At 41.2% G+C, this 12,587-nt stretch overlaps 1 protein-coding gene across 1 annotated transcript; it reads left to right on the top strand.

The window, feature by feature from the left end:
• Positions 1-4,940: 4,940 nt before the first annotated feature.
• vsig8a (V-set and immunoglobulin domain containing 8a) lies at positions 4,941-11,779 on the top strand (the record flags this gene model as incomplete). The annotated part of the gene is made up of 5 exons (XM_079234895.1): positions 4,941-5,096; positions 6,159-6,363; positions 9,439-9,591; positions 10,862-10,984; positions 11,658-11,779. 5 exons carry the CDS (start codon positions 4,941-4,943, stop codon positions 11,777-11,779), a joined length of 759 nt encoding a protein of 252 aa, XP_079091021.1.
• Between the last annotated feature and the right edge of the window lie 808 nt (positions 11,780-12,587).

Here is a 12,587-nt window from a genome sequence, read left to right as displayed (position 1 = left end):
TAAATCTAGAACCAACTGCAGGAATAAGTGTGGAAAACAATCTGCAAACTATAGTTTGCAGATTGTTTCCCACACTTTTTTTGTACACCGTTTTACTTTTTTGGTTGTTTCTCAAGCAAATTAACTCCTATGCCATCATTCGTTTTTATAAAGGATGTTCTGGAGATGTCTCTGGAAAGGAATCATCCAACTGCCGTGTGCGTAAACCTTGAACATTGTTGACTCTATATTAGTTACATACATCTTAATGTCTTAAATAGTGGACATTACCCCAGCGAGGATGGACCTTCAACAGGACAATGGACAGGCAGACTTAAGGTATGAACATATGTGTGTGTGGTGTGCGTGTGCGTGTGTGTGTGTGTGTGTCCCTCAAAACGAAGAAGACCATTGAGCGCATTGCAGCTGCAGACATATGCTCCTTTGCATCAATGTAGCACATGAGGAGCGTGTCTTCAGTGTTAACAGGGGACTTCACTTTCTAATTCTTGTAGAGACCTTTCTCCCAGCATATTTAAAACAAAATGCAGCAAGGGAGTGAGGGAGCAGCGACTGCAGGAGGCGTGGCCTTGTTGCCCATGTAGTGTGTGACATGGGGTGGGGAACTAGCCATCCCTCAGTAGCACGGACAGAGATGTTGAGCCGGTTGTCAGGGTTAACCAGCCATGAGCATCTGTGGTTAGACTTGTGTTTCTCTGCTGGGAAGACGAGGAGTCTGGTGGAGCTTGACATTCACACATGCATATATGTCCCTTTGTGAGAATCCTTTCATTGGTACCTGTGTTGTGGCTTTGCAGCGCCGCTATGAGAGGCTTCCCTATTGTATCGACTATTTCATGGTATGGCATTGGATGAAGCATCTTCAATAGAAATGCTCATTGAGACCCTCATGGCTCGTTTCTTTTGTGTGTTGTGTATTTGTGTGTACGTGTGTGTGTGTGGGAGTGTCAGTGCATAGCCCTAGTAATGCTGTTTATCACACAGTTACTGTTCCTCAACCCTACATATCTTGTTAAGCTCTCAATATAGCATGCTTTTTGACAGGCCCATGTACAAAAACAATAATGGCTTTCCTCTTTAAGTTCTTCGGTGTACACATTTCCCCTGTTCCTCCTCTTTCTTTAGATCTATGCAGCTTTTACTGCTCCACCAGTGACAGCATCCTCATAAACCCGATCAGTGTGTATGAACAGTGCAGGCAACTGCTCTGTCTCTGACTCAAAAGCACAAAAGCAAAAAAAGGCAGCAGTTGTTCAAATTACACAGAATGAAAACCGGTTCCCGACTTCCCACCATCGTGCACATCCAACACATGATACTGGCTGAGGGCGGTCATACTCCATAACATATGCACCGTTCACAACAATAAATATAACACAGCTGCATTACCTGTGTTTCACTGTACAGTACAATGACAGTTAAGTTAAGACTATTTTTCTGACTATTTTTCCACCCCCAGGACTATTTTTCTTTCTTTTCTTTCTTCTTACCGGTCACTCCACTGCACACTTCATATTTAAACACTCATGCCACTTAACATACACTTTTTAACTTAAACACACATGTCACTTTAACACATTAACGTTATCTGTTTTGTCTGAGCACTTTATCTTATACTTGATTTAAATATCATTGCACTGTTGTTGTCATTGACTGTTGATTGTTGTTTGTCTCGTCTAATGTATGCACCTTCGCAAAATTCCTCGTTTGTGAAAACATTCCTGGCAATAAACGGATTCTGATTCTGAAGTTGAATTTAATCTAATTTCCGTTGGTTCCGCGGTTGGCATGTAGTGTACATTACTAACGAACATTCTGAACAATTCATCCGAATGGTATTTTTTTCCCATATTCAAGTAATTAGGAAAAAGTGAGAGTACCAGCTCCACGCTTTTAAAGCATTTCCATCCCATTCCCTCCAGCAAAGGACATCCCATTCCGAGACAAATGTTGCTTTCAAGTCAGTTTAGTTGGTTTTTAGATCGGTCTGTCATCTAATTTATCAGTGGGTGACTAAAATGTGCTTAAAGCTTGAGAAATGAATGTGATGACTGAACGAGAAAATTGACGTGAAAATTTTACAGAAGTGGTATTTAAGCAATTTGTGATATTTTTCCGACAATTGGAGATGATCGTTATCACTAGTCCATTCTCTGCATGTCTCTGCTGAGGGACAGCCCGCCATTACTCATTTATAAAAGCTGTTTCTCTGTAGATCTGGCACAGAGATAAGCTCTGTTTATTTTTTCTATACATCTTGGCTATGAATACAAACCTAGCCTCATGTTTATTGGCTGAACAACCCGTTTCTTGTCACTTGACACCTCATGCACTCTCTTTGTCTTCCTTACTATTTGACACCACAGACATCTGACAACATGAGTAGTGCTGAAGTGCTGTGTGGTGTATCCAACAAATAAGAAGGAGTGTGCAGATGATTTCCTTTCAGTCCAGTTCAGTCCTCATCAAATTACCACCCTGAGTTTCCTTCATCAGAAAGCCCATCTAATTATATGGTTGCTCCACCAGTTTCACTTGTTTAACAAATGGATTGCTATTGTTATCCAGCTGCCAGGGCAATCATTTCCCTTTTTTTAAAATCAAATTTGATTACAATCTTATTTTACATAATTTCGTTTAATTTAGTCGTGGTGGTTGTGGTGATTACAAAGTGCACATATTTGGAAAAGTCAGTGGGTGTTGAAGGCAACATTAGCAGCTGAATGGCATCACAAGGGAAACCTCCTTGTAAACGGGTAAAACCGGTGAAGCGACCATCCAATCAGAAGGCTTCATGGGGGGCGTTAAGGAGGAGCTCCCTTTAAAGCAAGAGCTGCGGATTGAGCCTTTATAAAAAAACGTCCATTGCCAGTCGTTTGGATGTAGTATCTGCGATCAGGTAACATCTGTAGCTTCTTCTACAAGCATGCTTTTCTTTATTCCTTCTAAATGTGTCCATAGTTATATTCAGTTCGTCAAACATTTGAAGCCACGGTACTGTGCGTTTGTTCTGTTTTTTATTATAATTTTGACAATTGCTCTCCATGATTTCATCTCAAACCCGTAGCACTATGTTTAGAGACAGTCGTTTGAGGTCAGCGTTCTTCACGCCCTGGTTGTCTGCCGCCTTGCTTTGCGCTGCAAGTCTCTTGACCGCAGGTAACAATGCAGACACACACACAAACACACACACACACACACACACACGCACACACACAGAGAGAAACAGTGACTGCTCATCAACTATTTCATTACATGGCATTCTTTCTTGATATTCATATTGAGCCGCTGAGCCGTAGAACTCAGTGATGTAAGCTCTATAAAGTCATAAAAAGGGAATCTTTTTCTAATTTATGTGTAAATTAAAGATAGCTTCGGTAATCTTGATAAACTAGCAAGAGTATTTTAGATTTTTTTTAAATGATCCAACTGAAAAAATCTAGCCGAGTGCTGCCATTGACTCTTTTCCAATGAAAGTAGATTGCGCAACCAACTCCAAATGTCTCCAACTCTAGCGGGAAAGTCACCAGGTTGGCAACACCGACATCCCGTCCCTTCAGGCCTCCCTCCAATGCAACCCCCCTATTGTTAGTCCTCACAGCTGTCACGTTAGCAGCTTGTGGAAGACTCCGGGGATGTGCAATTAGAGCACGGCCAGTGTGTGGGCCGGTGGGCAGGTAGGTGGCGGGGAGCCTGTCCAACACTTCATTCGTGCTGAATGAACTGATTGGACGTGTTTATTACAGTCCTGGGAAAGCTTCGGATACCAGATGTTGTTTTTCTTTCTTCTTTTTTTTTTTTTTGTCAGAGCACTTGAATTATTGATTGCTGTCAGGATGTAATGATCATTTAAACAAATACCACAAAAAAGAAAACACAAAAAATGTGTACACTTTTTAACAAGAGTACCAATCGCTTTAATTTCCAAACATGTAACAGTTGGAATAAAACTACTGGAGTGAAACTGGAATTCCTGAACACCATAATTATTTCCTCCAAGCCACAGACTCTTGTAAAGCCGATGGTGAGTCTAATTCAAACTCTCTTGAATTAAGAAGCAGACAACAAAAAGAGACCTTAAAGAAGCTGTATTTAACACTCTGAACATTAATATAGCAGCAAACAGAGGAGAATTGTTATCCAAGCTTCTCCGACCGCATCTGCTTTTAGTGCACGTCCGATGCCCCACTGATGAGCTCATGCCCGCTGCTCTGCAGAGACAAAAGCATAGCACCCGTCCTCCGGTTGGCCCTTAGGTAACACTGTTGGCACTGTACCGTAACAGAGAGCCGTCAAAATGACCCCCCAATAACGGCTCTTGCACCATAGATTTAAAGTGATTTCAAGGCGTTTTAAATCCGTCTCTATGATCCAAAGTAATAAAAAAGGAATCAGGAAATGAGGTATTTCACTCCCTCCTCATGAAGCCCTTTCAAGATGTTTTCAGCTGCAGCATGAACATGTGATGAAGGACCTTGTGGAAATAAAATATTAAAAGCTGAGTACTCTTGTGTTCATTTCGGGCCTGATTATGTTTCTCTCTGGAGCCCTTCTTATGTACAGAATAACTGCCTGTTATCTGTGCATATGACGTTACAAAATATCTTGAATGTACTGTAGTTGCAATATGCAATTTGTGTTGTTTTTATATATCTGTGCGCCATTTGGCCTCAACTATTATGTGTGTGTGGCTTCCCTAGCCAGAGCCTCTCTAAAGAGAAGGAATCTGAATGAATATTAAACTTATCCATAAAAATGGGTGCATGGGCATCGTAAACTGTGGCTCCATGAACGTGGAAAAAAAAAGGCATGCTGGGATAAGAAAACACAACATGTCTCCTTGAGGATTACATAAAGAGATTTTAAAAACAACAAATATGCTTCTTGGATTATTTTCGAGACTTGTCTGAATTTCTTTAGAATGGAAATGTGCGCGAGCGATGAGGGTGACATCCACAGGGCCGCAGACCCTCCGTAAGGCAGAGGGAGAGAGCGTGAGTTTGGGCTGCAGGTACACACCAAGCCCTTTTGACACCGGAGAACTGGACATCGAATGGACCGCGGTCAGTCCAGACACCTCGCAGAACCATCAGACGGTAAGAAGCAGAGTGGAGAATGAGGCACATTGTACTATAAATGTAGAAACAGCGTCTGATATATTGAGGATGTAAAGTAGAAGGCACCTGAAGAACATCATTTTGTAGATGCACACACTCTGCACATGAGGATGACGAGAATTAGATGTGTTTAAGATTAAGGACGCTGACGCGTGGAGTGCATTCCTACCATCTTTTTTTATTTTCACAGGAATTAGCTGTTTATCCAATTTGCCTTTTAAATTAAACAAATCATTAGTGTTGGAGACGTGAGGGGGTTTAGTTTCCTCCTCACCTCAGCAGCAGACATTTTTATCACAGTCAATACAATGATTAAACAGGCCCAGATATGTCCTGATTTACACTAGTGAAAAAAAAAAGGAAATGCTCTGTGCAGTCAAAAGGTTTTAGCTGCTCGTCTTTCTAAATGAATCTCAGCGTTCTTCCTCTGCCAACTTCAAGCTGTCGTAATTGACCTTTAACTGCTGGGTGGCATAAGAACTAAAAGACACGCTAACAAGCATGAATCCCTGACATATTGTCGCACTATAAAGTAGTTTGTTAATGTGTTGTTAAAATGTGTTTGTTAAAAATGGCCTCTTACACAACCAGGAGACAAGAAAGAACATTATCGTCCATTATTCCATATGCAATGTGTTTTATCACTCTGCATTAGTCTGCATGAACGGAGAATAATATGTTGTGTCTTTAATTGCGCGATTTTTCTTCTTGCATGGGAATTTAGTCTTTCTGCTATGCGGTGCCAGTCAGGCACCTTTTTAAACGGCTATAATGCTAACGTTAGCATCCCCTAGGGACCATGTGTGCAGTGGGTTTTGTGACAGCTCGTTTAGCCGATTTCAGCTGCCTGCTATGCTGAAAACGAGATTGTTGAGCGTGCAGTGACTGAACAATACAGTAAATGCAGAGCAAAACAATGAGACACAATGGTTTGAAAACTTCTGCAGAGCTCTAAAGTTGGCGGTAATTATCGATGGGCGTGTCCTTAGAAGACATAAAGTAAACTTGTTGACTCTTTCTTTCTATTCTTTCCCCCTAAAGCTCATGTCCTACACCAGCGGGACTATACACATCCATGGTTACCACGCTCTTGCAAAAGGAGTACGCTTTGCTGCTCCGGACCCCTCAATGGGTGACGCTTCGATCTCCATCGCTCTGCTGTCACCTGCTCATAGTGCTACCTACCAGTGTAAAGTGAGGAAATCACCTGGAGTGGACACGCGCAAGCTGTCACTGGTGGTAATGGGTAAGACTGGGTCATTTGTGTGCATCCCCTTTGGAAAATGCAGTACTTCTTAGTATTTTGAGTTCAATGAAGGTTACATTTGTCACGGTTTGGGGTTTTCTGGGTTCCTGTTTTATTGTGAAGTTCCTGCACTTCCTGCCCCTGTGATTGTCCGTGATTGTCTGTCTGCCCTGTTCCCTGATTGTGTATTCCCTTCACCTGTGCTGCCCTCATTGTTTCCACCTGTGCCTCGTTACCTTCCTCTTGTATTTAAACCCTGTGTGTCTCCTGTCCCCTTGTCGGATTGTACTGTTTGTCACTGCGTACTAGTGTGAGTAGACTGCGTTTGTCCTGTCGGATTGTTTGTGCGCCTTGTTCCCGTCCGGTTTGGTTGATTCCTTGGACCTTTTTCCCTCGGCCTGTTGGAGGCTTCTCCTTAGTTTTTTGTAATAAATATTATTTTGTAACTGTTCCTCCCGCGTTTGGGTCCCTGTCTTTGAACCTACACGTGACAACATTTCCTTTTCACATGCCAGTATACATTACATTTGCCACAAAGCTAATTTAAATGTACCATGCTATCAGGCATATTTCATCTTTTAAGACTACTATTACATCACCACAGTGAAGTGTATCCATTAGTGCTTTGTGGGGGTTAATTTAGGTCAAGGTCACATGGATGTCAGTGAGAGCTAAGATAATTGCTCTCAGTGTCCGCTGTTATCGAAGGCGTTTGTCAGCCAGATATGTTCCTTAAATGAAACATTCCTTCACTTGATGAGATGTTGCACCATGAGTTCAGGTCACATTTGTCCAGAGAAGCAACTACAGGAGTAAAATGATTTATTTTACCAGTACTTCAGCATTCTGGATCAACGAGAGTCTAAAGACACTTATTAAAGCAGCCTGATAATAAGGAATTGCAAAAATCTAGTCCAGAAGTAACAGATGCATGGACACATTTTGATGGATTGTTTTTACAATGGCCTGGTTTTTGTAATGTTACATATCGGTGAAAAAAGTCAGTCCTTGAAGTGTGTTTTATATGGGCGTTAAAGGACATGATCTTGATGAAAGATAACTCAGATATTCTTTGCGGTGGTGCTGGAGGGCAATGCCATCCAGAGAAACATATTGTTAGATAATTTATTTTGGAGGTGTTCACTGCAAAGTACAATAACTTCTGTTTTGTCTGATTTCACATCAGGAAGTGGCAGGATATCCTGTTTATGTCCTGAAGACATGCTTGGAGTATAGGTTCCTGGTTAGTTTCATCTGGCTTGATCGATGGATGTAATTGGGTATAATCTCCATAACAGTAAAAGTTTATGGATTATTAAAAATAACAATTACCTTAAAGAAGCATATATACATGGTAAATAGAATTGGTCAGAGCACAGAACCTTGTGGAATTACGTAACGTTGGCACACACAGAGGGTTCATCGTTTACATGTACAAACTGGGATTGATCTGATAAATAGGATTTAGCTTTACGTGGCTCATTTTAATGATTAACCGTTCCAGTGCATGTTCTTCATCAGCACATGAGATTGCTTCATCTCGATATGAACAGCTGTGGTCGCATTTCTGACCATTGTGATGAAACAAATGAACTGAAGGAAGATGGCTCTGGAAAGGTCTTTTCCCCTGAAACGTATATATACTGATTGAGTTGATGAGACACTTAAAAAAGGTGACTATATTTCAAAGTGACACCTCACTGGGAGCCATTTGTCAGTGTATTCAGTCTTAGCATTTACCAGAGGGGAAAAGTAATTTACTTGATTCTAGTCCAACTCATCTTGTTTGAAGAGCATGAGCAGGAACTGGGGCGGAGGAGGAGCTCACCTCATTGGCAGATTTTTTAAATTATGATTCTATGACTGCAAACTATATTAAAAAACCCTCTTACACAGATGTTTCAGGATATTGGCCACTTCTTTTTTTTTTAAATTGCCTTGTTGAATCAAAAGGACAGAATATGTTTAACCCTTTTTTAAGGGCAACTTGTTTTTTTCAGATGAACAATCAGAGTTACAGGTTGAAGGAGCACTGATTACATTTTAGTTTTTCAGTCCAACCTATAAAAGATGCATCGCTGTACAGTTTTGTGAATTTGAGGTTTTGGAAAGGAAATTAATATGACTACCACATTGCTTCAAACATGTATTTTACTCTCAGAGTTCATCTTACATAATGGGCCTGTTTGGACTTTAAATAGTGGCGAAAATTGTGGGAATTGAAGGAAGAAATGATCAACAAAATGGCAAAAAGTATCAATGTTTCTGAGTTATTTTACATTGTACATTAAATCTGATGAATGCAATCTTTGTTTTTCTGTAGGAGGAAATTATGTGGACATTGGCTAATAATAATGTAAAAAGAAATCCTTAGAATTGCCAAAGAAAGTCAAAAAAGGAAACTGCAACTGTAGCTGATTATGTTGAGTCGGTAGGACCTTCAACGCACAGCATGGTTCCAACGCTGCGTTAGATGACTCTTCCTTTATGAATACTGGCAGATGTTGAATGATCATCTGGAGCAAGGCCGCACATATCAACAGACAACAGGCTGTTAGCTGTTTTTGTCCGAACAGACAGTACTTGGAGTCAACAAGTCATTGTATTATCTCGAGCAGGATAATGTCAGAGAATGCATGAATAGATGGATAGTATTCCTTCTTTCACGATGTAAAAGGTGAACACACTTAAACATGTGAAATGTTGCGAACCTTCAGGTCTTCTCTCAGCGTATCTTGTAATGTCATTCACTTCATCTGCACTAATACCTACTTCTGTCCTCTTTCACCTTCCAAACAAGGACAGAACTCCATGTTTATTCTTTGGCACCTTTACTCCTCAGGCTTCTATACAGGATATATATGTATGTATGTATGTATGTTTGTATGTGTGTGTGTGTAATGACAAAGGTGTTGGTACCATCCATTTATATGGTGTAAATCTGTAAAAGCCCTAATGGTTTCTACGATTTTATTCTAAAGCCTGAGAGATGAGCTGTTTTCGGAAAAAAAAGACAAGGAAAAAGCAGGAATAGAAAGGAATGGCCATTTCCATCTGTTGTTTTTGTGATTTCAGTGAACCCGTCAGTGCCTGAGTGCTGGGTGGAGGGAGGAGAGCTGGTTGGAGAGGCGGTGTCTCTGCACTGCAAGTCTGAAAAAGGCTCCACTCCCTTAAAATACACGTGGAGGAGAGAAAGTACAGGTCCCATCCATGCTGCAACCACACAGAGTAAGTGTGACCTCTGCTGATGTCCTGATGCTACTACAGATCAAAGTGTGTGTGTGTGTGTGTGTGTGTGTGTGTGTGTGTGTGTGTGTGTGTGGGTGCCTTGGGTCCGGTTTAGTATTGAATACTGTGTGAGCTAAATCCAATGAAAACCCTTTTAGTGTTGAATGTTCGTTGCAGCAGCCTTACATAATTGTGATCAGCCCTGGTGCAATTCTTTCCCCTTCGGCCTCTGCCCAAACACAAGCGCACGCTTGTGCGCACACACACTTGCGGACACACACACACACACACACAACCCACACCAGACAATTGCAGAGCATACGGCACCACGGACAGCAGCCGAAGCCCCAAATTTACCTCGGCTAATTTCCCAAAGTGTTATCACAGATTACAGTAGGTGTGCGTTTCCCAACATTACGAGAGGGAACATACATTACTATAGATTTCAATCCCTGATCCCACTCCATAATAACAAAGAGAAACGTCGGCTCATCACTTAAAAGTCCATCCTCGTGCTCAGCAAGGTGAATAACAACCCTGTTTAAGAGACGTTCCCTTTTCGATCGGGATGCACTGCATGCGAGGGATGCAGTGCAGGTGGCACCGGGGAGATGAAAGTGTCCTACTTGCTGTCGACTGTGTTGTGTTGTCATTTTAAAATGAGTCTTTTTCTGTTTCAAAAGGACAGACATGAGCAGATAAGCGGCTACATCTCCAGTCTGATCCGAGCCAGCAGCTGATAGTGTGTGTGTGTGTGTGTGTGTGTGTGTGTGATGTGTTTACATGATGTACCAGGAGGTCAGATTCAGTGTGGCCAGAGACGGGTGCTGTTAAGAGGAGGTGGAGGGCGTTTGATTTATTTTCTTCGATAAAGTAATCAAGGAATTTATCAGTATTCATTCAGATTTTGAGAATCCTTTGAATATAATTCAAATTCCAGGTGAAAAGAATGATAAAAAGAATGAACAGTTTAAGAATTCATATTCTACTGGAGGGACTCGATGTGCATAATCAGGAGATCGTTGGCTTTTTCTCCCTCTTTATGGCACAAAACATTCCCCGAAAATGTTGATGACATTTTTTAACTGTAAACCGTCAATGTCTTCTGTGTGAGCAGCTCTTTCTTGTTAAAAGACCTTCATAGTGTTTTAAGACATAAACAACGCACTTTAAGTATGTATCACTTTACTCCCAGTCTCATGTATCTTCATTATGTCCCTTGAATGTACAGCACATGGCACATGTCTTAATCTGCATGTGTTTTCCTCAGACGGCGTGACTGGGGAGCTGAGAATTACCAATCACTCGCAGAGCCTCGCAGGAGTCTACCTTTGTGAGGCGCACAATGCTGCGGGATCCCAACACTGCAGGATCAACCTGAAAGCAAAGAAGCGTAAGAGAAACGCGCTGCTTTCATCACGCAGAACGTTTCATGTTCACATGCATCACGCGTGACGCACACATGGCGATGAAAGACCTACATTTTATTCCTCTCAAGTCTTACTTCTCTTTTTTTTTGTAGTTGCGCCACATTCTCATCGTTGCTCCACTTCTCACACCCAGGGCTTAAACCACTGCGCTGTGTGGCATCAGTTCGCTCTCCTGATTACGTTATCTAATGATGACAGAATAAGGTCACAGTCGGTGGCAGGAAATCGCTTCATTCACAGAAGAGAAAAACTTTGTTTTACCATCCTTCATCTTCATCTCTCTGACTTCCTGCTGCTGACTCACACAGTCAAACACGAGTAACGCTGAAAAGACTCCTCTGCCTTATATGTCTTGAGAAATCATTGAATATATATATATACATATATATATATATATATATGTATATATATATATATATATGTATGATAAAAAGGCAGCAAGAAAAAGCAGGACTCAAGCACCAGATCAGTGTGGTTTAATTGTCACAGAGTAAAAATGTAAAAAATAATCCATCAAGCTTTGAAATTAGCCCCCAAATAATATTAATCCAGTTTGATAGATTCGTCACACTTTGTTCTTTTCTATCACAATACTTCTGAGAGAATAATTCCTCGTTATCCATGCTGAATTCACAGCCCCAAACAGAGCAGCGGTTATAGTCGGCACTGTTGTGGGTTCCCTGCTCCTCGTCTTCATCCTGCTGGTCTTCATCGGGATCCTGTATTGGAAGTTGAGCGACAGACAGACGTCGCTCTGAGGAGTTCTCCAATGACATCGGCTACGGATCAGTGCTGCAGAGTCACTGCACAGGTGGGGGCAACTTGTCGGTTAGATAAGGAAGCTGCTGCGAGGAGGGAACACATCACACACACTGTGTTCACGTTTCAGCCGTCGATCCTTTTGTAACCAAAAAGTCCCTCGATGAGGACACTTCTAGCTCTGGAAGAGTCAAAGGGGTATGAACATATGGATAAAACATTACCACTTGAACATTTGCATACATATGTAATAACTAACAACCAGACTTTAAAATATAGAAAGGCAATTAGTGTATTAAAAGATATTAAACACATTTAAAACCAGGGAACAATATACAATATATAGAGGTCGATTCAGACTTATCTGTGTCCATCTATACTTTTAGTTATGCAGATATTCAATCTCACAAAAGTCTGGTTTGACGAACTGATTTTCTCCAGGTTTATGCAAATATATAACTGCTGACATTGTAAATAGCGTACGTTCCTCTCTGTGCTTCATCTGAAAGCCTGAGCACAAGCTATTCAAAATTACCAACTCGCTCTTCCTGTTGCTCTTCTGTCTTTCTTTAGAGTTGGAAACATGAGAGGCTGTCGTCCCGTCAACAGACACTCTTGGGAGTTCTCCTCTTAGATTTGTAGCAATTATATGCAATTTATTACATCTCAGAACATTGAAAAGTGACATTTCAGAATTCCTTTTTATGACTTTAAAAATACTTTTCTGGGTGCAGCTTTGTATATCTAGTTATTTACCAGTCGTGACAGAATGTGGCTGCTATTGTTTTCCCCTTTGTAATTCTGTGT

The sequence above is a fragment of the Taurulus bubalis genome, assembly GCF_910589615.1.
Source record: "Taurulus bubalis genome assembly, chromosome: 19".
NCBI lineage: Eukaryota > Metazoa > Chordata > Actinopteri > Perciformes > Cottidae > Taurulus > Taurulus bubalis.
This window is presented reverse-complemented; position numbering and strand designations above follow the sequence as displayed.